General features: G+C 37.6%; 1 protein-coding gene across 12 annotated transcripts in view; it reads right to left on the bottom strand.

The window, feature by feature from the left end:
- The window catches only part of PIK3CB (phosphatidylinositol-4,5-bisphosphate 3-kinase catalytic subunit beta), a 224566-nt gene that overhangs the window by 26810 nt on the left and 172487 nt on the right, over positions 1–25269 (bottom strand). For 11 of the 12 annotated variants that reach the window (XM_039488094.1, XM_039488093.1, XM_039488091.1 and 8 more), the window contains 6 exons: positions 19717–19838; positions 16531–16674; positions 15298–15397; positions 10301–10479; positions 8372–8481; positions 7925–8003 (listed from right to left, as the gene is read on the bottom strand). In XM_039488094.1, coding sequence (XP_039344028.1) covers positions 7925–8003; positions 8372–8481; positions 10301–10479; positions 15298–15397; positions 16531–16674; positions 19717–19838 — 734 coding nt within the window. The remainder of the gene's footprint in view (positions 1–7924; positions 8004–8371; positions 8482–10300; positions 10480–15297; positions 15398–16530; positions 16675–19716; positions 19839–25269) is intronic. The other variant, XM_039488099.1, reaches the window with a different exon arrangement.

Below are 25269 nucleotides of genomic sequence, written 5' to 3'. Positions count from 1 at the left end.
TTATCTTTACCTACAATCCTATGGCAAAATGCTGTTTAAAAATGTGTTGGATAACATATTTTAAAATACCACTCATTTCCCTAGTGTAGACAAACCTGAAGTTATGAGATAAGCTGACTGTAAAGCAAGTTAATATATCCAGGTGAAAGGTTGGTCTCTAAATCTCCTGAAGATGATCTGCTGGGGTTTCTTTCCTTGTGTAGACCCCAAGCAGAAGAGAAGAACTGGGCTGAGCCTCCATTTAGAATTGCTATAAAATAAACATTCAGGCTTATGGTGGTTATAAGAGAAGTCTGGCCCCCATCCCAGATTGCTCATCTGCTGCGTAGCACTTTCCGCATGAGGGCCAGTTCACTGAAGCTGCAACATCTGTGGTGGCAGGGGCCCCCAGATTGGATAAGGCTCCCATGAGAAGATTCGATTGAGGCAGTAAGCATGTGCTCCTGCTCTTTTAAAAGGAAAGGTGGAGAAAGGAAGCAATAGAGCAACTGAAGCCTTGCTGTTTTCACAGGAGTGTGGTTGGTGGCTAAGGATCCAGAGGTCCCAGGTGAAGTAGGAGAAGCTGGGAAGCCTAGGGCCTTCTGTGCACCCAGGACAGCACAAGGGGCAGCAGCGAAAGGGAGACCTATTGTTCAAAGAAATGTGGGGCAGGAGGATTGGAGGGGAAGGGGCAGAACTGACTGGACTGGAGGGGTAGGTGTGATTTTTTTCAACCAGATTGAATTGCTTTATTTGGGGGATTGAAGATGTGTCAGTGGAATTTAAATATGGTTAGACTTCAGTTGTGTGGCAGTACCAGTATTTTCACCCTATGCTAATAGCTTTAGTCCTCAAGCAAATAAATTGAGGACATATTTTTCAAAGCCTGCTATTCATCCTTTCCTTAGGCTCTATGCCTCATGAACAGCAGACACACCCAACCCCTGACCTTCACAAGAGCCCAGCCTGGTTATTTTTATATTTTCTGATGAGACACATGTGCTGGAGAAATAGGGTTATTTACATTTGATTTTGCTGTAGGTTCTCTCCCCTGCTTCCAGCATATGCTACTGTGGGGGCTGGATGCTGTTACTGTCATAACTAAGGCTATTTCAGTGTGCCTGGATCACCATCTGGATGCTGCTGCCTGAATACTTCTTAATTCTTTTTGCAGGCTCTACACCCCCTCAGAATTTTGTTTATAAGCATGAATTATAAAGGATGGATGAAAGCAGGGTTCCCAATCAAACAGATCCACAGGTTCAGCTCTCTCTGGGGGTTCCCCTTACGACTCTTTCTGAGAGTTTATGGGGACAATCTTTGGACTGCATGGCATCTCTCTTCATCTCCTTTTGACGACCTTATAAAGTAGGTCAATCAGAGAAAACATATCTAATAACCCAGCAAATTAATTCCCAATTGCCAGACGCTGTGTGTGGGGCTGGGCTGGAGTCATAGAGTCTATTCCTGAGAAGGGAGTAACTGAGGAATGCCTGATCTGGTGCTCTCCAGCAGCCAGGAAGGCAGTCCTTGCCCCCAAGTATTAGAGCAACCTCTTGTAGGCTATTCATAATAGTATAAATTATCTGCAAATATTTTTCCTCTTTTCAAAAAAAAATTAACTTAAATGTTCAACTTTACAGCAACTAAGCAAACATTTAATTACCCTAAAGCAAACATACACTTCCTGAAGTAATTTGTCTATTTAAATTCTTCTTCTATCTTAGACTTTACTAAAAGGAATCTTCTCATAAATAGCATATTTTCCTGATGGGTAACTTGTTTATAACTTTCCATATCTGTGCGGTTTGATGCGATGTGCCTTTGCAAATCATACTATGAGTCTTCAACTACAAATGTTTAAATGATGAGATCAAATTCTCCAGCTGGTGCAGCCTGAATGTTATTTAAAAATATGCTGACTTCTAGCTTACTGCAAAGATGTACATAGTTTAGCAATTAAAATCACAAACTGTAACGATTACAGCTCTGTACCTCACATGGTTTCAAGTTATGGATAATGTTAGGGCATGGAATGCTAAATTGCAAGACTGTTAAAAAAAATCAACCTATTGTTAGAAATATTAGTTCCAAAGATGTTCTTAGAAATCAGTCTTTTTTTTTTAAGGGGTGTGGGGAGTAATCAACTAAAACTAACATTTGTGTGTTTGTATATGTATCCGCAGCAGTAGGTGAAGTGGCAGAGGCAGCTGCCTAATAGCTAGTGTCCTGCACTATAATGCTATATTCCTTATCTTGTATTTCAATTCTTGGAACTGGTACTAGTGCACAGTTATGTTCAGTGCTGTAGTGAGTGGGTGGAAGGAGGTGAGTTCTTTATGTTGCTCTGTAACAAAGACTGGAAGATATAAAGAGCAGGACCTACTAGCTCTGAAAGGAATTCTGTGCTGTCCAGTCCAGTCATCAATGAGGAGAAGGAGGGTGACTACGATCTGGGGATGTATGTTAAAGATGGTAATAATGGGAGCAACTCTTAAGCTTTAAGAGGGGTACTAAAGATGAACCTTAGGAAGAAAAACATGGAGGGTATATAAAAGAAGTGTCAAGTTCATGACTATTTACATAGATTAAAAAGTTTGCCCTCTTCATTAGGTACATTATGGTAAATCGTATGTCAGAAGTCTACAGCAGTTAAGCAACCATCATTACCGCTCTTTAGGTGCAGGAAATTATGTTTATGCCTTCCTTAGCATAAACCCATGATAATAACTAGATCAACAATATATTCTATTCCACTGGCATTCAGAAATAGCATTTCAAAACTGGTCCAAAATGAGTGATAGCTCCAATCCCTAAATTATTGAAAATCATGTACGTTTTCATTGCAGCACATTGAGTTACTTTTAAACATTTACAGTGTCTTATTTTATTATTAACTTTACTCAGATGAACTGTGGCATTTTCCTATACTTCAAATATAATACAGCAATGAAGGATTTATAGCATGGTAAAGTAAATATACACTTTTTAAAAGATCCCCCCTAATGTATACCAAGAAGTGAAACAGACAAACTGCTTTGCAGATTTATTACATCATGTTTCTCCCTCTCACCCTTTGTTCCCTTTATCATCAGGGAACAAGTGGTAAGAAAGCAATTATTACAGGGATCTCATACTTAATTAGTCCTTCTTGTCTTTAATATAAAATTTGTTTGTTCTCTTTTTTTTAATTGTTGTCTGCGCAGAAGTCAAAAGCATTTTCTGAAAATTTTCATGAGAATCAGTTATAATCCAATTATAAGAATAAATGAAAGAGCACTTTTTCAGGGCTCAGTGCAGGAACTAAACCTCAATGACACTATATACATCATCTATGAGATGTAGTAATTATTCACATTGGAGGTATGTTCCAGGTCAGAAGAACTGAGTTTAAAGCCTGCCATATATAAACCGTTTAACTTGAAAAACTGCCATTAGGAAATAAAGGCAAACGTAACACGTAAGGAAATGTAATTTTTTGAAAATTATGCTAACAGCTCTAGTAAAAAAGAGCATTTAAGAGTTAACTCACTGGAGGTTTATTTAAACAAAGCACAGAAGTAGAAAAAAATTAGGCAAAGAAAGTTACTTTCACCAGGCATGCATTACCTTACATCAAACAGAAACTAGGCTTATTTGTAACAGTCCCACATCTTGTTGCCTCTGTTCGTTTTGCCTTCAGGCTATATTAGACTGTGCTAAATATGCTTCAAATTTGACTAGAATGAATACAAAACTACATTAAAAAAGTTAAAGTTCTGACTTAAACTTATAAAATTAGGCAGAGTGAAAATGATCAGTCTAAGTATTGTACCTCGTAGCATGAATCATCATACACAACTGAGATACCTGTATAAAAGGTTGAAGAGAGATCAGATTGATGATCTTAACGCTAATATTCCTTTATTTACCCAACTTAAGTCAGACACGTATTTAAATATACCACAGAAAGCTGAGAGAAGATTTTTGCCTAAATGCCTTTAAGAGGATAGGTTTCAATTTCAGCACAGAAATTCACAAGGGCAATTTCCTGCAGTGATAGGCAGTATTCTCTTAACTGGGAGATTTGGCAAATTCCATTTCCTCCTCAACACTGCGAAATTCCTTGGCTTTATTTAATTAAAAATTACAGTATTAACTATTTTTAGATTACTCCTTTTAAATAATTAGATTACCTGTGTCTACTTTTGGGTCATTGTATATAAGGTCTTAAAATGTATTTGGTTTCTATGCTAGAGACTTTTCACTGTGAAAAACATCCCACAATTATGCAGAATTAGGATATACTGCACTAGTGCAAACTGTTTCCAAACAAATGAGTTGAAATACTTACTCCAGGCAAGGGAGAGGAAGGAGTGGATGGGGGATAGTAATCTTTCCTAGTCCTGTCTTGAACCTTTGTCTACATTCTTCTTTCCCTCTACTATAACACTTGCCAGTTTAAATTTTAAGTAACAATCCAATGTAATACAAATTACCAAATAAAATAAAATACAGAACTCAGTTTCAGTTTGGGTTAAAAAGGATAAATATTAACATTTAAAGACAGTGGTACATTAATATGCTGTGCAATAAACAAAATTCTGTTCTTCAGTGAGTAATTTCAATAATGAACTACAAGTGCATATACAGGAACATAATTTGCTCCCAAAGCACTTTGTGATTGTTTCCTTTGTGGCCATTTTTGCACTCTACAGAAATGTTGAGCCTCTGCTATTAATGAAAGTAGCTGCACGGGTTATAACTATATGCAGGCGATGGTCATAAGCCAACTTTTTGGGATGAAGAAGCAGTAGGAAACCTACTTCCAGTAATATCAACTAATAGACATGAATGCCAGTAAAACAACGAATCAAAGAGGACTCCGATCCAGTAAAAATATTTGAATTATGAAAAATACTAAAATGAGATGCTGTGATGGCCATATCTAGCCTGATTTTATCAGTCTGTAAATTTGGATGATTTTAATAATGTGTGTAACATTTATATTAGAGACACGATGTCTATATCCTGAATGATACTCTATGTAAAGAGCCTGCCTCCCTCCAGATTGTAACCAAGCACTGTTCAAGGTGATGTCTTGAGTCCTTGAAAAGTAATAGTTAACTGATATGTATGCATGAATTCTGTGTACTGGACATTGTGGGAAAAGCCACCCTACTAATAGAAACCTGTCTTGAAGACGTGAAGGATGATTTATACCGGGGGAAGGTGTACCTACAGAGACAATGGCCTCATACTTATGTATTTTTTGGAGATACAGAGAAAAGACAAGTCAACGGAACTTGGTATTCAAACATTCTATCCCATTCAGCATTGCCCCAGAATGACCATTAAGGGCAATTAAGGATAGCAGAGGAAACAAATGACCTCAAAGGTGCTCAACACAGCTATGCCATATATTTGCCACATAAATGTATTCTCAGTTTGAGAGCTGCACAAGGGCTGTCTGAGATTAAAGTGCTTAACTGGAGTTGGCTGGTCAGTGATACAATAACTCTAAGTACATCAAAATGACAATTCACACTGCCTTGAGATATTTTTTTTTTTTTAAAACCATCAGGGGAAGAATCTTTATTTCCTTCCATGGCCTTTGGGTCTCCAACAGACCTAATACTTCTCAGTCAGATACTGAAATCCTCCTGTAAGGGATCCATATGGATATCTACTCATGAATAGCTTAATGTGTCTAATTTCCAATTTTTTTCTGCTTGCCACTTAGGTCTGGTTATTAGAGAACTGCAAAGTTGTATTGCAGATCCACACACTCCCACAATTCAACACAGTAGCTAGCCCCGCCTCCAGCTAGTTCACAGCTCAACCAGTGGCTAGCCCCCTAGATAATTCATGGCTTAGCCAATGGCTAGCCTCCTAGCTATAGCCAAACATAAGTATGCTCTTTGTTCAAAATTCTCTACTCTGGCTGGCAAACAGAGATTTGCCTTCTAAGTTTTTACCTCACTTGGACATACACAGTATTGAATGCTAACTAGGACTACCACTTCCTGGACCAGAACACAAAGCATATTTATATTAGATCTGAAAGGCCAAATTAACAGATAATCCACAAAATCATTACATCACAGAATATCACAGACAATGTTTTCCAGATCTATATATTCCTGACATATACCAAAGGATCATAAAAATTGTCTGCTGTACCCTCATTCGAGTGTTTCCTGTCACCAAAAGATTAAGGCCAAGATTTTTAAAAGGTATTTAGGCCTTGCTGTGTTCAGTGCTACAATGCCTAGATGACTTAGGAGCCTAAATCTCACTTATAATACTGATTTAGGGACTTAGGAGCCTAAATCCCATTGACAGATGATGGGATTTAGGCTCCTAATTCGGTTAGGCATTTTAATGCTGAATGCAGCAATGCCTAACTACCTTTAAAAATCTGGGCCTAAGTTCCAAAAGAAAGCCAAACAGACACAGCAATTGATGGCATGAAAGCTGTCATATAAATGCGAGACAGAAATGTGTGCAAATAACATGACAACGAGACTTCACCATGGCAAAGGTGACAGCATATTTGCTTGGTACACAACAAAAAAAGTACATAATTTTCCATTCACTGCACTACTTCCATTATTTCTTTCCCACAATAATTTGGACCATTTTGAGTCAGAAACCAAAAAATGCTGAGAACCACCGGTTAGGAGATTCCTGAAGATAGCACTGACTTCTCTGGCAAAAATGGAATTATCAAAACTTTTGGCCACTGCGGAATTCACCTTTATATGGGTATAAATCCTTAAATTTGCACCTGTCCACCAGCAATCTGCAGTTTGAAGGAGTTAATTGTGAGTGCAAAGTGGAAGTTTGGCACTGTTTGACTATTATGAATCAATATTTTGGATAAGCTGGGTGGAGGGGTGCAGGCATTATTAGGTTTCAAGGAGGATAAATCTATGTGGAGTGCCTTTGAGAGTTGTGCGAGTCAGTGTTAGTAATTTTGAGGTGTTTCTTTGTAACACTGAATGGTCTTTGAGGACAAAATGCAGGGAATGGTTGGGGATGCTTTCTTGGACTCCTCCCTTAGTTGAAAAGTCAGATTCATTTACTGCGGGTCCATATTGCCCGAGGTTGGGACAATGAGCAGCAGAAAGGTCATCTGAATTTTAATCACTAGCAAGTGAAATTTCATCAGAAAAAGACTGAAAAAGCGAAGACAATCCTAGCTGGCACAGCAGGTGAGCTGTGAATGATGAACCTCTTTCTTTTAAGTGCTCAGTGGGCATTGAGGCTGTTTTAGTCAGATGCATTCTTGTCACTAAAAAGCCCTTGTCCAGTGGAGAAGATAAGTTTGGGACAAGGAAAACAGTCACATCCTCAATGGTCAATTCCGTTTGTTAAAGCTTAAGGTACCTGGTTCCCAGATTCTAGGCTTGTTGAAGACTAATCCTCACTATCTGGTGTAGAGACTGTGCTGAAGACCCTGGGTTAACAGTTAAGATTTCTGGCACAAGAGAAAGACAGACTTAGTCAGACTGGAGTGTACTACCTTGCCACAAAGGCAGCACTAATCTGTTTTTCCCAAAGCCTTCTCAACTTTATCAGTCTTTATCAGCACACTGAACTGCAGGAAAACTAAGCAAAAGAACTCAGAAAAGCAAAGTAAGAGTTCAGGTTAAAGACTGCATAGCAGAACAAGACCTCAGACCTTTATAGTGGACCATGTCTGATTGCACAAAAAGACACAATCAAATAACTGCTTGAATATGCATATAACTTGTGAATACATTTAGAACAACTGCATGTGAAACCATGATAACTGCAGCCACATTTGTTAACCAGAAGGCCTGAAAACTTGGGAAAAAATTCTGTGATTTCATTAGTCACATCACTGCTGATATGAGAAGTGAAAATGTATCACATTAGAGTACCTTATCTACTCAGGGAACTGGGTTCTCTTTGCACTGGATTCAGTAAAAATTCTTACCGGAGATCAAGACCAGCTTCTTTCCAAAGTAAGTCCATCAAACGCAAAATTTGGAGTGTCAACATGTCTTGTCGTAGATCTGCAAGGGGAAAGATAAAAAATTGCTACTTTAATTAAATAATTTCCTGTTGTTTGTATTAAAGGCATTAAAAAGTCAGTAGTTAATTACATCAAAACATACAGAGTAAACATTATAACATTCTATTCAAAGAATACTGCCCAATCAAATACTACATCAGTTCCAAAGGTTAAATGGGGTGAATAAATAATATGGAGCCCTAACATATAAACTGACACATGGATGGGTTTCTAATGGGATAGGCTTAATAGTATCTGCTTATCGAGCCATAGGAAGGCATGGGTAACTTACGGTAATAAAAAAAGCCATACAGTCGAAATGCAAAAAAAAAAAAAGGAGCAAAAAAAAAAATTTTTAATATCACTTACCATCGCCATTTTTAAAGATGACTCCTAAGAGATCCCCTCCAAACATCTTATTGTTGTATACTATCCATAAAGGCTTCATTTTAGAATCCATATATTTACACTTCTCAACGCTGGAGGGAAATACAACAACTATTTTACTCAATTAAGTAAACACTCTTTATTTGTAAGAATGAAGGGCAATAAAAACTTTTAGAGTTCTAGTGTGGAATTGTATTATACTTTGGTTGAATGCCATTCCAAACTTTCATTTCAGCACTATCGTGTCAGTTATACTTGGCAAATTTACGTTACTTATTTATCTATATCTATATAAATTTATATCTGGAAATTACTAAACCTAATGCCTGAAATAGCTTTCTGTATTTTCTAAGAAAATACATTACCTTCTTTAAATCCAACCCAGTAAAATTTTAGTTTTATGCTCGTATTTAACTGCCGAGCATAGTGTTCTAATGGCTAGCGTGTTTATTATTGTGAACAGATGCCAAGACTGTACTCTGACTCACTTTTAGGTTTATATATATTGTGATGGGTTGGATAACAGAAACCCCCTTGGGGCTGTCAACTGATGTGCCAAGACTACTTCTGCCCCTGCTTTCCCTGCCAGCTTGAGACTCCAGCACCTTGTCTTGTTGAGCCAGACACACTCGTCTGCTCCAACACAGACCCAGGGTCTGAACCACGTGCCCCAAAGCTGCAGACTTAACTGAAAGCAGCTTAAGAAGTGTTCCCATCTTTAACACTCAGATGCCCAACTCCCAGTGGGGTTCAAACCCCAAATAAATCCGTTTTACCCCGTATAAAGCTTATACAGGGTAAACTCAAATTGTTCGCCCTCTATAACACTGATAGAGAGATATGCACAGCTGTTTGACGCCCCCCCCCAGGTATTAATACATACTCTGGGTTAATAAATAAGTAAAAAGTGATTTTATTAAATACAGAAAGTAGGATTTAAGTGGTTCCAAGTAGTAACAGGCAGAACAAAGTGAATTACTAAGCAAAATAAAATAAAACACCCAAGTCTAAGCCTAGTACAGTAATAAAACTGAACACAGATAAAAATCTCACCCTCAGAGATGTTTCAATAAGTTTCTTTCACAGACTGGATGTCTTCCTAGTATGGGCACAATCCTTTCCCCTGGTACAGCCCTTGTTCCAGATCAGGTGGTAGCTAGGGGATTTCTCATGATGGCTCCCCCCTTTGTTGTGTTCCACCCACTTATATATCTTTTGCATAACGTGGGAATCCTTTGTCCCTCTGGGTTCCCACCCCTCCTTCTCAATGGAAAAACACCAAGTTAAAGATGGATTCCAGTTCAAGTGACATGATCACATGTCACTGTAAGGCCCCAAGCCTTCATTCCTCCCAGCCTGACTCACAGGAAGGCCTGCCTGCAAACAGAGCCATCCACAGTCAATTGTCCTGGATGATGGGATCCAAACCACCATTAATGGCCCACACTTTGCATAATTACAATAGGCCCTCAGAGTTATATTTCATATTTCTAGTTTTAGATACAAATAGGATGACCATACTCAATAGATTATTAAGCTTTGTAATGATACCTTACAAGAGACCTTTTCCATGAAGCATATTTTAGTTACATTATATTCACTCATAAACATACTTTCATAAAATCATACAGAGTGCAACATCACACACACATATTTAAATAAGAGATCAGAAAGAGTTTTAAGGTGGATAGCAAAAATCTTCAACCCCAAACTAAAACTGACATTTTAACCTTAAGAAAGCAGAAATTTGCTTACACAGATAGGATGATACCAGACAGACAGACCTTCTCCCACCCTTGAAAACGTACTCTGTGTCAGAGCGCCTGCTGAGTTGCACAGACAACAGAAATCAAAGTGTTTCTGTATTAAAGTTACGGTGAAAATGTAAACAGACAATCGTATATAACTTACTATAGTTCTGATAGTATAACAGAGGGATTCAAAGGAGACTGGAGGTCAGAAAGTGCTTCTCTATATGCATTTTGTTTTAAACAGGTGTGCATTGTATCTTTTCCTTTTGCTTTGCTTTGCTTCATGGCATTCAGTTTTATTATACTATTTAAGGTCTTCAATTTATTGAGGGCTTCAACCTGAAATAGATTTTTTAAAGTATTAATTTCTGAATCATTTATGAAATTCTAAATAAAAGGATAATTTGAAATCCATATTATACAACTACAAATGCAAAATCTCATTTTCAAAATAAAAGGCCAATTAAAGATTTGGTTAAAATATTAAAGCCAGCAATAGTAACAGTTTCTTTCAATACAGTAAGAGTCGATTGTAATGAAGATGCCATTTCTGAAAAGAGAGTAAAATTTTCAAGAGCACCTAAGTGCCTGAGACTTCTAAGTCGCATTTTCAAAAGTGACAAGTCCCACACACTTTCAATGAGACAAGCTCCTAAATTATTTTTTAAAATAAAACGGTGTTTTTGAAAAATTTCCCCATAAAACTTATTTTACTGTATGGTCTATATACATGCATTATCTCTACAATGTACTTCTAAGAACTCTGGCCAAATTTCAAACTAGATGCCTAAAATTTGGCACCTAAATTCATACTGAAGTCAGTGGGAGCAGTGGGCATTCATCACCTCTGAAAAAAACAAATTTATTTAAGAATCTAAATGTGGATTCAGGCACCTTGCTTTAACTGGCTTATATCAGTTCAGTACAATCATGCCACTCATCCCACAAAAAATTAAGCACATGCTTAAGTTTAAGTTTTTGCAGAACTGGGGCCATAGTGAACACTGGTTTAATAAAATTGTGCTAAAACCCTCCATTTCACCCACCATTATAACAAACACTTGAAAACTACCCTATTATAAACATTAAAATAGGACTTATCTGTTTGGTTTGCCTATCTTCACTGACTATGTAAAAAGTGAAATGCTGGCTCCACTGAAGTGAACAGCAGTTTGTCATTGATTTAAATGGGACCAGGAATTCACTCTAAATATTTTTGTTAGTTATTCACTATAGTTGACTCACTTTCAAATGAACTGAGGGGAGGACACAAAAAGCTACCCCGTTAGAAATGGTTTGTCTGAGGTAAGTTTTTTTCCCTTGCTAATGACACCCTTTGCAAATAATCCAGATCTTAATCCAAATCATGAACCAGAGAGCTATAAAGACTGGGAAGGCTATGGAATATATACAGTTTGCCAGCTATTTAGTAAAGAAACTTTGCTAACTTATTTAGAGATCAAAACTAACTAGCCTACTATCCCATAATACCACTACTTTCAAGTCAGACATCATGTTTCTCATCTTTCTAGAAAAACTCTTTCATGCAGAAAGCTAACTAATAGAAGCAATGGCATCTGGTCAATTAGGAAACAAACAAACAAAAAATCTAACTAGTTTGTATCAGTCTTTGCAGACAACTTTCCTAAAAAAAAAATGCCCATGTATGACATGCTGGGAAAAGGATCTGGATAGACAAATTACCCCCAGAAGAATAGAGTTTGATCTGGAAAAGAGGACCAGTAATCTCACTCTGTAGCACAATAAAAGAAAATTTCTTTTAAAGATATTATTTAATGGGTACCTCACACCAGACAGGTTAAAGAATATAGATTGAATGGGGATAAATTGGAGAAATTGTGATGGAAAAGGAGACTATGTATTCATGGTGGACATGTCCAGTCATTAGAAAGTACTAGGGTTTTCAGGCATCCGGTTTTCGACCAGAACGCCCAGTCGAAAAGGGAAACTGGCAGCTCTGGTCAGTGCTGTTGTCTGGGCCATTAAAGTCCTGTCAGCAGCACAGCAGGGCTAAGGCAGGCTCCTGGCCTGCCCTGGCTCTGCATGACTTCTGAAAGTGGCCGGCATTTCCCTCAGGCTTCTAGGCAGAGGCACGGCTACTGGGGCTCCACGTGCTGTCTCTGCCCTGAGAGTGACCAGGGAACCGGAGCCAATGAGAACTGCAGGAGCGGCGCTTAAGGACACGGGCAGCATGCAGAGCCGCCTGGCCACACCTCTGCCTAGGAGCCAGAGGGAAATGCCAGCTGCTTCAAGGAGCTGCTGGAGGTGAGTGCTGCCAGAGCTTGCACTCCAAACCCTGTCCTGCACCCCATCCCCCTGCCCAGCCCAGTGAAAATGAGTGAGGCTGGGGGAGAGCAAGTGATAGAGGGAGGGGGGAATGGAGTGAACAGAGGCAGGGCCCTGGAGAAGGGGTTGGGTAGGGGGCAGGGCCTCAGGAAGGGGCGAGGCAGGGGTGGGGTTTGGAAAGCTGTCAACCCCAGAAAGTACTGGGATGCAATCAGTAGTCAAATATCACAAATTGATGGGTATTACTAAATTATCCTTTGGTAATCTCCTGGGGCTTCCAGAAATGGTCACACAAAAGGAAATGAAGAATTAGTCTCTCGTCTCCTAGTAGCTGCTCAGCTACTGAAAGCATCTCATTGGAAAAAGAAAAATAGCCCAATTCTAGAGGAATGGTTAAAAAAAAACATATGGGAAGTTGTGGTTATGCTAATTTTTCCATACCAATACCCAGAAAAAACAGACAGAGGATAAACTGGTACTTAGATAATTGGCTACATTTTATTCAATACTCAGACAAAGTACATTCACCTGCAAAAAACCCAGCACATCTGTCCAATTATTTTGGAATATTAACATTTGATAGACATGCCTGGTCTGTTAAATATGTGTTATCACTCAATTTAATAAAATCACTAGAAATGACATGTCATTGGTGGTGTAGTAATGCTCACTCTGTTAATATGGTAGCACCCTGTTAACAGAGAGATCTGATTACTGTATTTCTGTATAATGTCTCTTTAAGTAAAAGTTCAGTTGTAATGATTCTGTTTCCTATATTTATATGGCAAAGATCTGTAAAACTGTTAATACTCCCTAATCAAATAATTAAGGGGGGAGGGGGGAAATGTCTCTCTGATCACAATTGTTTGACCTCAGCCACACAGGTAAGGCATATTGTATATCTGTGGGAAATTCAAGAAAATCAAGTATGGTTTTTATTTTATTAAATCCTCGTTGCAATGAAACTTTAATGTGACCAAGAATGAGTTAAAAGTGCTTTGAGAACTATGGAAGAAAAGTGCTATATGGCCCACAATCAACTGTACTTAACCACGTCCCTAACCTTTAAGCATTTGAGCAGTCCCATTAACTTCAACTGACTTCGCTCACATGAGGAAGTTAGGCACATACTTAAATATCTTGATTACTAGGAGTTTATAAGAGATTATTATTATTTAACCAACAACTTTAAATCTTGTTGCTTGTAACTGAACAATTATTTGTAACCAATATCGTATTATTCCTTGTGATGTTCATGGAACTATTTATTTCTTTGTGGCAATCTTTTTGAGGAAAGACACTGAAGAAAATGCCGTGACATTACAGCACCAAATGTCAATATAGCAAAGCCCTTTGTACATTCTCTCTAGGCTTGCTACTGATTAACACATTAACATGTGCATGCTGTATTTTAATCTCAACTAGAGATAAATGGTTATAAAATGGATCTTTATTATAATTGTATACATAAAATCCTCCTTAAACCAAAGCTAACTTGCTCAATAATCTAAGGCTGATTATTATGTACTCAAGGATATTCTACTTTCACATTTGCAAAGTTAGTTTCTATACAAGGAAACTTCAGCCTAATCTATAAGGTGTTGAGTTAGAGTTCAAAATTTCTATAGATAAACTGTCAGACAGGATGCTGTGGAAGCTGTATGCAGTATGATTATAAAACTGAGGCAGTGGAGGACCTGCCAGGTCAGCCATCTGTCAAAACCAAAAGCACTCTGCTTTTCCACAGGAGCTGTACAAACACCAGTGACAAGGGGACAAAATGGAACCTGTACTGAACAAACAGGAACTTTTTGAAGTATTTCTACTTTGAATTTCTTCCGTGTTTGCACAGTTGGGAACTTTTTTGCCCCTTCTTTGATTGTGTTGACATTTGTTTCCTGAGAAGTGCATAGAAAACTTCACTGACCTTAAGTCTCTTACTGACAGCATTTCATCACCTAGTCTTTTTATGATTTTAACAATACTAACAAGCACATTTGTGAGAGATGGCTTTTTCAATGCTTTCTGAACAGCACTAAGAGACAAGAACAATGGTACATTCCTATTTCATTTACTTCTTGAGATACAGTTGTAACCCAGATGTGATCAGTACTAAAAGAAAATTTTGATCAGACAATTTCTAATTGGGTTGCTTTTTGTTGCCTCCTCTCAGTTTATGTTTTCGCTGTGCATTAAATAAATCAGAGATATTACCTCTGTTTTTCAGAAATGTGTATTACTGCTAGCAGCCCAGCTCTTAAGCCAATGCAATTTTAACACATTAAACTCTTCAGAACAAGCTTTGCAATGTAAACATTGGCAGATCATTAACAGCAACACACTATAATATATTTAGAATTGAACCTCACCTTTTCTCTTGACTGGTACCCCCACAGTGATAGCAAAAATTATGTCTGTCATCATTTCTCTTTATAGCGATCTATGTAGATTTATTAAACTTGTTAAGGCATTATTTCAGCCTCTTTATTAAAGCAACAGTTTGAATTACCTTTTAACAAAAGCCAAAGCTGCAGGAAGTGACTTTTTAGAGTAAATCCATTGTTCCCCAGGGATGCATGCACCCTATTTGCAAGTATCAGGAATAGTTAAATGGCTGCCATGCAGGAGAGCTTTCCTCCTCTGGGGCTCCCCAACCCCTTGCTACTTCCTGTGTCAGTGGCTTGGGGCAGGGGTTCCCCATTCCTATGTCTCTCACTAGCTTTTTCTTCTCTTTCACACACAGCAGTTCTTACGGAAGGAGCTTGCAGCTGAACCCCATATCATCGATGGAATAGATATTTCACTTGCAAGTCAGGAATAAGAGAAGACAAATATTTAAACGATCAATACCTGTTTGGAAAGCACTTTCATGTGAGCAATACTTCCTCGGCAGTAAGCTTCAAGTATTACACCAAACTGTATTGAGACAGCGGGTATGTGCACCTCTGACCTACAGGAAGCATCATGTGAAAACAGAAAAAAAAAATCACAGAGTTGCAAAGATAGATTGTATCCATTTTACAGATAAGAAATCTTCAAGCTATTACAATAGGAATTTATTACTACCGTAATTAAACACAAAACATAATACTCTGACTTAACTAAAATGCAAAACTACATTTGAAAAAAACAAAATCCTAATGCAGGGCCACTTTTCCTAAGGACAGCAGCATAGTTTAATGGCTAGGTGCTAGACTTTGAAGCAGAAGAGTTGATTTCTATTGGAGTTTCCTCATTCTTTGGCCTAGGAATATTTCAGAGGCATTTTAAATCACTAGGAAGGAAGGAATGCCTTTATATCAGTCTTCAGTACCTCTTTGGCCAGAAATGTTGCTGATAAACTATGGAGGGAATGATGCTGGAGTTATGCTAGAGTGGCAGGGGTATTGTGAGGAAAAATGGAGGCAGTCTCAAGGGTTCACGAGGAATGTGGAAATTTTCCAAAGGAGTCCCCCTTCCTCCAAAACAAACCATTTTAAAGGTATTAGGACAAAAGCTAATTATCCTCCACACAAAAATTATATATGTAGTACTGTATTTACTTTATTTTTAGGTAAAAGCTTGAGACAAACTAAAGCTCTTCCTACAAGGTATTTGTCATTCACAGAAAGGCCATTCTACTCTTGCCTTCAAAAAGTGGCAACTGAGAATCAAAGAAATTTAATGTCTCAACAAGAATTCAAATAAAAGTGAAATTCATTCAAACTTGTGAGGTATAAATGTTGTATTTCCAATGCAAACAAAACAAGCATTTAAATTTATATGCAGAACAAATTATAGAAATAAGACTTCCAAATTATGACAATATTAATTCCAAAATGGAGCAATTTAATATTTTTTTAAATGTAGCTTTTGTTTTGGAGATTGCGCTACTGTTATTACATTTTCTGATTTTTCAGCCATTTTATGAAGAATTTAATATTATCAACATCAAAGTTAAGAAATCACAAGATCAAGAAATACATAATACTGGGGAATAGCTAAAATTAAAAATCCTCAAGAACGTGTATTTGGTATGAAAGAGTTTATTCTGCCTGCTGAGGATACACACCACCCACACTAGTAAAAAGGGGAAATTCTTACCTTAGATGCCAAAATAGCATCTGCCCAATCCTCCTATTAGCAAGTGCTCTCTCTACCAGGAATCTGGAGAGGGCACAATCGAGAAAAGGTTCATATTTCAGAACTTGCACAAGCTGGAGAAGATACTGAGAGAGCTCTTCATCACTGGAAGGAGATAATAAAATCTCGTAAACAGCCAGGTAACTAGATTGATCGATTCTTGAGACACACAGTCTGTAACAATGGTAAGAGCCACATCTAACAGGAAAGGTTTCCACCTTTCCGGCAAATGAGGAAGAAAAAATAATGCATGTAGGCTGAGTGTGAAACTGCCAAAGAGGTTCTAGAAGACCTTGAATAATAAGGAGTGACACCGTTATGGTTAGAGCAGAAACTTCTGATGGAAATCAAGGGACATAAACCGCTTTGGGTGAAATCTACTGAAATCAACAGGAATTTTTTCCAGTGTGTGTGTGAAGTCAGATTAACTGCCTTCAACGCTTCATAACAGATCATTGGCCCCTCTTTCAATTACTCTGACTGTGGAGATGGATCTAAGGCAACAGCTCAGGCTCACCCTGCCCCCTCACGTAGTGCAAGAGGTATGACAGGAATGGACATTGAAATCACCTAAGAAAATAAACTTCAGCAACTCCCAATCCAGGTCAGTGAAACGCAGTAAGCTTACTTAGGGATGCCAGGTAAGGGTGACTAAATGGCCAAACTTTGTCTTTAGGGAAAGAATAAATTCTTAGTGGTCCCAGGTCGAAGGAAGTGCACTAAGTACAGTTCTGCCATTCCCAAGGATTTGATCCTTCACGGTTATCCAAATGTTGAGGTCATTCCTATGGCTCTAATGAGACAGTCAAGGTGAGCTACAAGATCTCTGTGGGGCCTTACAATTCTGCCAGCCCTCTGCAAGGTTGCATCTGCATCTGAAGTTAAATGGGTAGCTCTATATTTATGCAACCACAGCACCCAAGATCTGAATTAAAATTTCCGCCTACAATTATTTGAGGTTCAGCACCAATTTCACCTGGATAATTTTGCAATCAGGTAGCTCTAAAAATGAAAATATGGCATGTTGGTTTAGAATGGCTCTCATAAAAAGATGTCAAGAGCAACCAAAATTTAAAACAAAAAAGTAAACAAACCAAAAAACTCCAGAACTAAAGTATTCAATAATTCATTCAAAAAGCCACCCAAATAACCTTTCAGGTCCCCCTTGTTATAACTTAATTGTTCTGTATAATTGAAAAAAAATTATTCCTTCTCAAACATAACATACATCTTTCTAGGAAACCATCTATTTCCAAGAGAAATAAACACTTGCATTCTCTATTTTTTATGTAGTAACTTTGTTGCTTAAGCGATGTCAGGATATATCTGAACTCCCCCGCTGAACTTTCTAGATTTTACACTTCTGAATTGCCTATAGAACTCTTTACCCAAAAGAGACACAAAAGTAAAAATTAAAACTTTACAAGTTACTGAAAACTCAATCGTGACAGTTAGTAGAATGCTTAAGGTTTAATTTGGATAAAAGTATTGTAATCTGTTGTAGCATAAATTCCAACAAAAATAATACTTTATTTATAACTATTATTTTTTGTAAGAAAGCCTAGAATACAAGTATTTTTCTGCTGTCTGGTATGTTTAGCCTTGAAAAAAAACAACTAAGAGGTGACATCCTAACAGTCTTCAAATATGTAAAGGGTTGTTATAAAGAGGATGGTGATCAGTTGTTGTTCATATCCACTGAAGGTAGGACAAGAAGTAATCAGGTTAATTGGCAGCAAGGGAGATTTAGGTTAGATATTAGGAAAAACTTTCTAACTAGAATAGGTTACTAAGAAAGGTTGTGGAACCCCCATCATTGGAGGCTGTTAAGAACAGGTAGACAAACACTTGTCAGGGATGGTCTAGATATACTTGCTTCTGCTTCAGCATGGGGGTGATTGACTAGATGACCTCTTAAGGTCCCTTCCATCCATTCTATTATTAACCACCATTTAGATTACATTTTCTTTACATTTTTACTTGAGGTATTTTATCAGGCATATAAAAAAAATCTGAAACGGAGTTCTTATATCCTGTTGAAGGGAATGCTGCTTTGGAGACATTACTAAGAATAATCATTCCAGATAACCAATTTAGCATTATTAGGTGAGACAGGGTTAACAGAGCAATTACTTGTTTACATTTGAAAGAAGTCAAAATATTTTGTCAATAACCTAGCCTTGACAATAAAAAGCTGTTCATCACATACAAAGTTCAAGAGTCAAGGACAAGAGAAATGCAGTAATTCTGCAAATGATAAAGTTCAACTTATTGTGGAGCAAAATTTTTACAACAGCAGAAACGTACACTATAAAGGAAGAACTGCAAGCAGGAGAAACTACCTCTGTGAAGAAACTGAAGTCAACAACTCTATCAAATCTTAGCTTTTTATTAAATGGTACAGTGAGTAATTGGGCCACTATTTTCAGACGCAGAGTAGCTGGTTTGTGATCCTCACAGTATTTCACTATCCATGTACTTCTCCCCATCATCAAAGGCCCCACATTATAGTGATTCTCCCATTGACTAAGGCCTTGTCTACACTACGGGGGGTAAGTCAACCTAAGTTGCGCAACTCTAACTATGTGAATAACGTAGCTGGAGTCGACGTAGCTTAGGTTGACTTACTGTGGTGTCTACACCACGCTGCATTGACGGGAGACACTCTCCCGTTGACTTCCCTTACTCTTCTCATTCTGGTGGAGTACTGAGTCAATGGGAGAAAGCTCTGCGGTCAATTTAGCAGGTCTTTACTAAACCTGCTAAATCGACCCCTGGTGCATCGATCGCAGCATGGATCCCCAGTAAGTGTAGATGCCCTAGGTGGGGAGGAAAGACATTTCCTTTCTTTGGGATGAGGACACTGTCAGCCTCTTCTTGGAAGAGAAGGACATGAACCTTGTTCCCAGAATGGCAGTATACTGAGGTGTTAATGGGTTGCCAGACTAGACTATAATTGGGCCATTCTAAAAGAGTTTATCTAATTGTTTGTATGTATTATTTTACTTGGGGATCCTTGTGCGGGAAATAGTGTGTTCTTAGACCATTTTTGAGTCTGAGTCCTTTCTTCTCTTGTAAAAAAGTAGAATGCAATTCCCTCCCCCCCGTCAATAATACTTTTACAGCGGAACAATTACCATTACTTACCTCATTTGCTGTAAACAGCCCACTGCATACTCTCTCACATACTGGTCCGGATAATTGAAATCCAGCAATTCTAATGCTTCTCTAGGAGGCAGTTTTGACCATATTTGAAGAAGAGCCTGAAGCTGTTTTAAAAACAATATCATCTACAGTCAGTCACCTGTTCAATACATAGCTGAGAAATGAGATGGACAGATTTTCCTGATGATAATTATTTGGAAGAAGATTATGGGGCTAACTGGTTCAAAACCCAGGAAAACAACTTTTTGAAAAATTTCCCATTTTTCAGCTGTTCTTCTGGGGTTCTTTTGGTGGAGTTTTGTTTTCTGAAAACCTGGTTTTCAGTAAGTAAACAGTGGTTTTAGCAAACAAAAAAATCAGATAACTAAAAATAAGATAAATGTTCTAAATGATTTCAGTAAAAAAATTTTGTAAAGTTTTGTGGAAAATTTCTTGAAAACATGAAAATTTTGAAGAAGAAAAAGAAAAACTTTTTGTGAAAAATTAAGCGGTTTTTTTTTTGGGGGGTGGCGGGGTGGACAAAAAAGCTTTTCAGATTATACATTTTGGCCCGTTCAAATTATGCAGCACATCTTTGGATGTAATCTGACTGCTCTGTACTAATGTCATTTTGGCTGCGAGTATAAGTGACCCAGGGAAGAACACCACAGTGAAGGATGATCCTGTAATGGTGTGCAGATGACCTGGGTACTCAAATTCCATACACACTCCCTGCTACCAGCATAGTGGGAAAAGGAAGCTATAGCCCATAGACCTAAAGCTACAGAACGTGGTTAATGAAAAGAGGGCATGGTCTGGATCCTGGGTTAGATTTTCACCCCCTAAAATGATCAGAGTAGCATTCAGTCTAACAGACCACAAGAAAGAAAAAATATGCACACCACCACAAAGATCAGGGCAGTACAAATGAAAGCTTTAACCCAACTCAAAACATACCCCTTGACTTCGGTTCTGTACATTTTAGCTGTACTCCCGGGATCTGACCCTACAAGTTTAAATTAGTTATCTAGTAAGGTGCACAATTTTCCTGAGGGCTGCTTTTGTTAAAAATATACACTTCATCATTATAAACTTCATAGTAGTGTCTAAAGGTCCCAAATGTGGGATCAGGACCCCACTGTGCTAGGCACTGTATATATACTCAGTAAAAAACTGTCACCTGCTCCACAAATATCAGTGGGAGAAAAGGAATATAGATCCCCATTAAAGCTCAGGAACAGACAGATTAATCGACTTGCCCAAAGTCACATAAGAAGCCTGTGACATCACTGGGAGTTGATTCCAGCTGCCTTAACCACAAGACTATCCTCCTTCCCTAATTCATGCTACAGCTGCAGAATTGATCTAAACTGCTACATGCCTGCAAACAGAAGCATTACTTCTCAAACTGGTTAAGGGGCATTTATTTCTATAATTTGAAAATATGAAATATTTATTAAAATAGCAAAAGTTGATCCACTTCTAGCTCACAGTCACCTGTAACACTATGAGTGATTAGTAAAATTAGTGAAGTTTTACTGCCTTTGTTATTTTTATCCCTTATGGTAGATCTAGCCCTGACCAAGTATAATAAAGATCTGTTAGTACAAGAAACACTAGAGCACATATTAGAATAATTGAGGAAATAGATCTATAAAAGTCTCTGAAAAGAAGTGATCATAATATCAGAACACTGATTTGCTTTTATTAAATTAAAATATAAGTACTTTTAAAATTAATCTGCCACCTGAAAATACCTTTCCTAATGCATATATCCATGTAGTAGTGAGACAGTAGGCCTGATTTCAGTATTAAATCAGCAACCCAGCGGGGATCTAAATGGGATATCAACATTACATTTTTTTTATTTTTTATTTTTATTTATTTATTTATTTTTACTTTTCTTTAGTGGTAAGCAGCATCTATACTAAAAAACCTTTCCTGTTAGTAGGAGAATACAAATATTTCACAATGAAAAGGACCACTTATTCGGTAAATGCTGAATGATGAAAGTAATTTACATGTTCTCGCTCCGATTAGTGAATCCGTTTATCCACAAAGTGAGATTTCCACTTTCCACTGCATGTCAGATCAGAGCTGAATGGTTTCACTCAAATATGCCAAATGTGCACTTATTTTGTAATGTTAATTACTATCCAAGGCCATCATTTAAAATTTAAGTGGCCACATTCCATGCTGATTTATATTCTGTGCAATCTCATTGACAGGGTTGCCGGGGATGCACATCAATTAAAAAAAAAATTAGCTCAAATGCCCATGTTACAATCCCTGAGGGAAAAAAATCAATGTTTCAGTCAGTGAGGTTATTTTCAGTAACACAGACTGATGAGAAGAATTGATATTTGTAGGTTTCAGAATGATTGAAAGATAGTACAAAAATTATCTGGAATATAAATACTGCTTTGCCACAGAAATATATATTCAAACTACCTGATGTACCAGATATTCAGCCCAGAGATGGGAATATCCAGTCATACTATTTCCTTCCGTCAGGGAGCAGCACGACACAGGAGCTGAAGTACCACAACCACTTGTGCTGGAACTCTAAAAATATAGTGATGCTGACACACCAAAGCAAGGGCTGAGCACCAACAAACACAGGTACTGAAGCATTGACAACATAGGCATCTCATCACTTAAACACCAAAACAAATATGCCAGAGCACCAGTGCAGGTACTGAACCATCAAAAGCACAGAGACCTACATGTTGAAGCAGATAAAAATCCCAGATGCTGATATGTCATGGCTGAATGTTGATCTCAATGGTACTTATACCCCTATACTACCCAAATCTTAGCTTAAGCAATAATTTAAAATATTTTTTTCCTACAGCTTAGACTATGACTGCATTAAATTGTTAAAATTAAAGACAATGGGTATTAAAGCAGGAAATGTTAACTGATGTGACCTTAGAGGAAGCAAGAGCTAGATGACTTGTGAAAGAGCCAAGAAAATTCCAAAAATACAGCCTGCTCTTGTTTACATTCCTCCTCTGAATCTGCATGAGGAGGGAAGTGTAGGCCAACTAGCTCAATGTCCCAGGTGAGCATCTGCTGATCAAAATGTGAAGGTCAAAGGACATCAGACGTACTAGTCACATCTGGATAATTTTTCCTTTCTTAAATCCATTTTTAAAAAACACATCTGCAGAACTATTAGAACTATGGGGAAGTTTATTTGGAAGTTTTCCAAACATTTAAGAATCCTTACATCTACAGTACTGGATTTTTATTTAAATGTGCTCTTTTCAATATCAACCATGTTCACAAATACAAAACAAAACAAATCAGTTCATGAAAACTAAATGAGATTAAGCACTCATTCCTGTGTCAGAAAGGCTCTATTCACACTGCAGCTGGGAGGTGTGATTCCTAGTGCGGGTAGACAGACTCGTGCTAGCTCAGCTTGAGGTAGCACACTAAAATAGCTGTGTGGAGGTTGTAGAACTGGCAGTGGCTCATGCTACCAGCCCAAGCTCAGACCCAGGGAGTTGAGCAGGCTTGGACTTGGACAGCTAGCCTGAGCCACCAGCCGTTCTGCAACATCCGCACTGGCACACTAGCTCAACTCCAGCCAGTGAGAGTCTATCTACCTCTTGTTGGGAATCACACCTCCCTGCTGCATTGTAGACATGCCTTAGAATCTCACATACATGAAGACTATACCAGGAGCATTACACCAAGAAGTGAGGATTCTCAACTCTCAGTGCTGCTAAGGTTCTAGAAGAGATACAAAAAAGGATTGAATGACACCTGAAATCTGATTGGTCTTTATATAGGTTTGAAACTCTTGCTTTTCACTAGTCAATGAACATATGCACCAAGAATTCTTTCCAAGTGAGACTTCTTTACCACATTAAGCAATATGGTTGAATTAAAAATTCTATATTTTTATTTAAAATTGTTTGACATTTCAAAATACCCAATTGAGTTGTCTTTTTTTTATCTCCTCCCAGAGGGTGACATCCTACTGAGAGTGGATGGGTTAACTTGGATGATCTGTTTAATCAGATCTGGCATCTGCTTTCCACACACATTCTCTACAAATCCCTCACTTAACCAAGTTCTCCCATCCTGCTGCTGGGCCAAGGAAAGAGCCTTTGGTATTCACGAGGCACCTCAGCAACAATAAGGGCAATTACTTGGACAAATTCATTCTAGATGACTGTTCTGCTGTAACAGTTACAAGAATGTAGTATGTAAAAGAAATAGTAAAATTAAATTACATTATTTTCTGAGACTTGCTGTTGGTGTACAGTATTTTATTTGCTATTTTCAGAACATCTAAAATAATTTATTACAGTAAGATGTTCTGCTGTTAACAATATTACACAATTTCTTGAGACTAGATTCTGACTGCAAATAGCAAAATTTAAAAAAACCCAGAAAAATAGTTTTGATCACATTTAGTGACAACTGCTGTTAAAAATCTTCTTTGCACCACATGTCAGACTCAGTGCAATGTTTGTTGCCAGTAAAAGACATTATTCAAACATCTAATGCCAAGAAATTACTGTATTTTACACAGCGGGAATTAGTTGATGCTTTTGTAATGGTCCTTGGCCATAACATAACATTTATTTTAAAATTGGCGAACATTAACTACTATAAGATACAACTTTTGAGGTACGGTAGAACCTCTAATTTTTGGAATTCATACAAAAGTGGCAGTCTCCCCTTTAACAGATTTAATAATATAGGCCAGTAATGAGGAATCATAAGTAATACTTTATTACTTTTGTAAAATATACTACAGTATATTTATTAACACATTAATTATTATAACCAATATTACTAAACTACAACTGTGAAATTAAATAAGCTAAATACATTTTGGGATGCATTACTTGTCCTTTTTTATTTGAATTATTTTCCAAAACTCAATTCAGGAGACTAAATTTGACAATGTCCTTTTAATATCAATCAACAAATTGGAAATTCAGATGTTCATCCAAAATGCTTCAGTATTTTTTTAAAATGTGCTTCACAAAGAGAGCGTGTGGGGTATTAGTATTTGCAATATTGCTAGTATTTGTAACCTACAAATACCTCTTATCTTTATTTTGTACAAATACATTTACTGTGTATAGCTCTGGAAGTCTTATATGCACAAAACACTCTTTAGATAAAGAAGCCTTCTTAAAATACATTGTGTATGCAAAAAGAACAGAAGTACTTGTGGCACCTTATAGACTAACAAATTTATTTCAGCATAAGCTTTCGTGAGCTACAGCTCACTTCTTTGGATGCACAGAATGGAACACACAGACAGGAGATATTTATACATACAGAGAACATGAAAAGGTGGAAGTATGCATACCAACAGGAAGAGTGTGTATGCAATTTGAGTGAAACTGATCTGAGTGCAGAGGGACCACACAAGGTCCTGTATACCACATAAATGTGACAAACCTTTAATGAATATCTTATGTGGTGCCCGAGACCTTGCATAGTTCCCCTGTATGGAATCTATTACAACCTAATCGAGTAAGGGTCCTGTTCAAACAACTGTTTCATTTTTAATCCAAATTGAAG

Source organism: Mauremys reevesii, linkage group 9, assembly GCF_016161935.1.
Source record: "Mauremys reevesii isolate NIE-2019 linkage group 9, ASM1616193v1, whole genome shotgun sequence".
NCBI lineage: Eukaryota > Metazoa > Chordata > Testudines > Geoemydidae > Mauremys > Mauremys reevesii.
The sequence above is the reverse complement of the archived record's forward strand: the minus strand, read 5'-3'. Positions and strand labels throughout refer to the sequence as shown.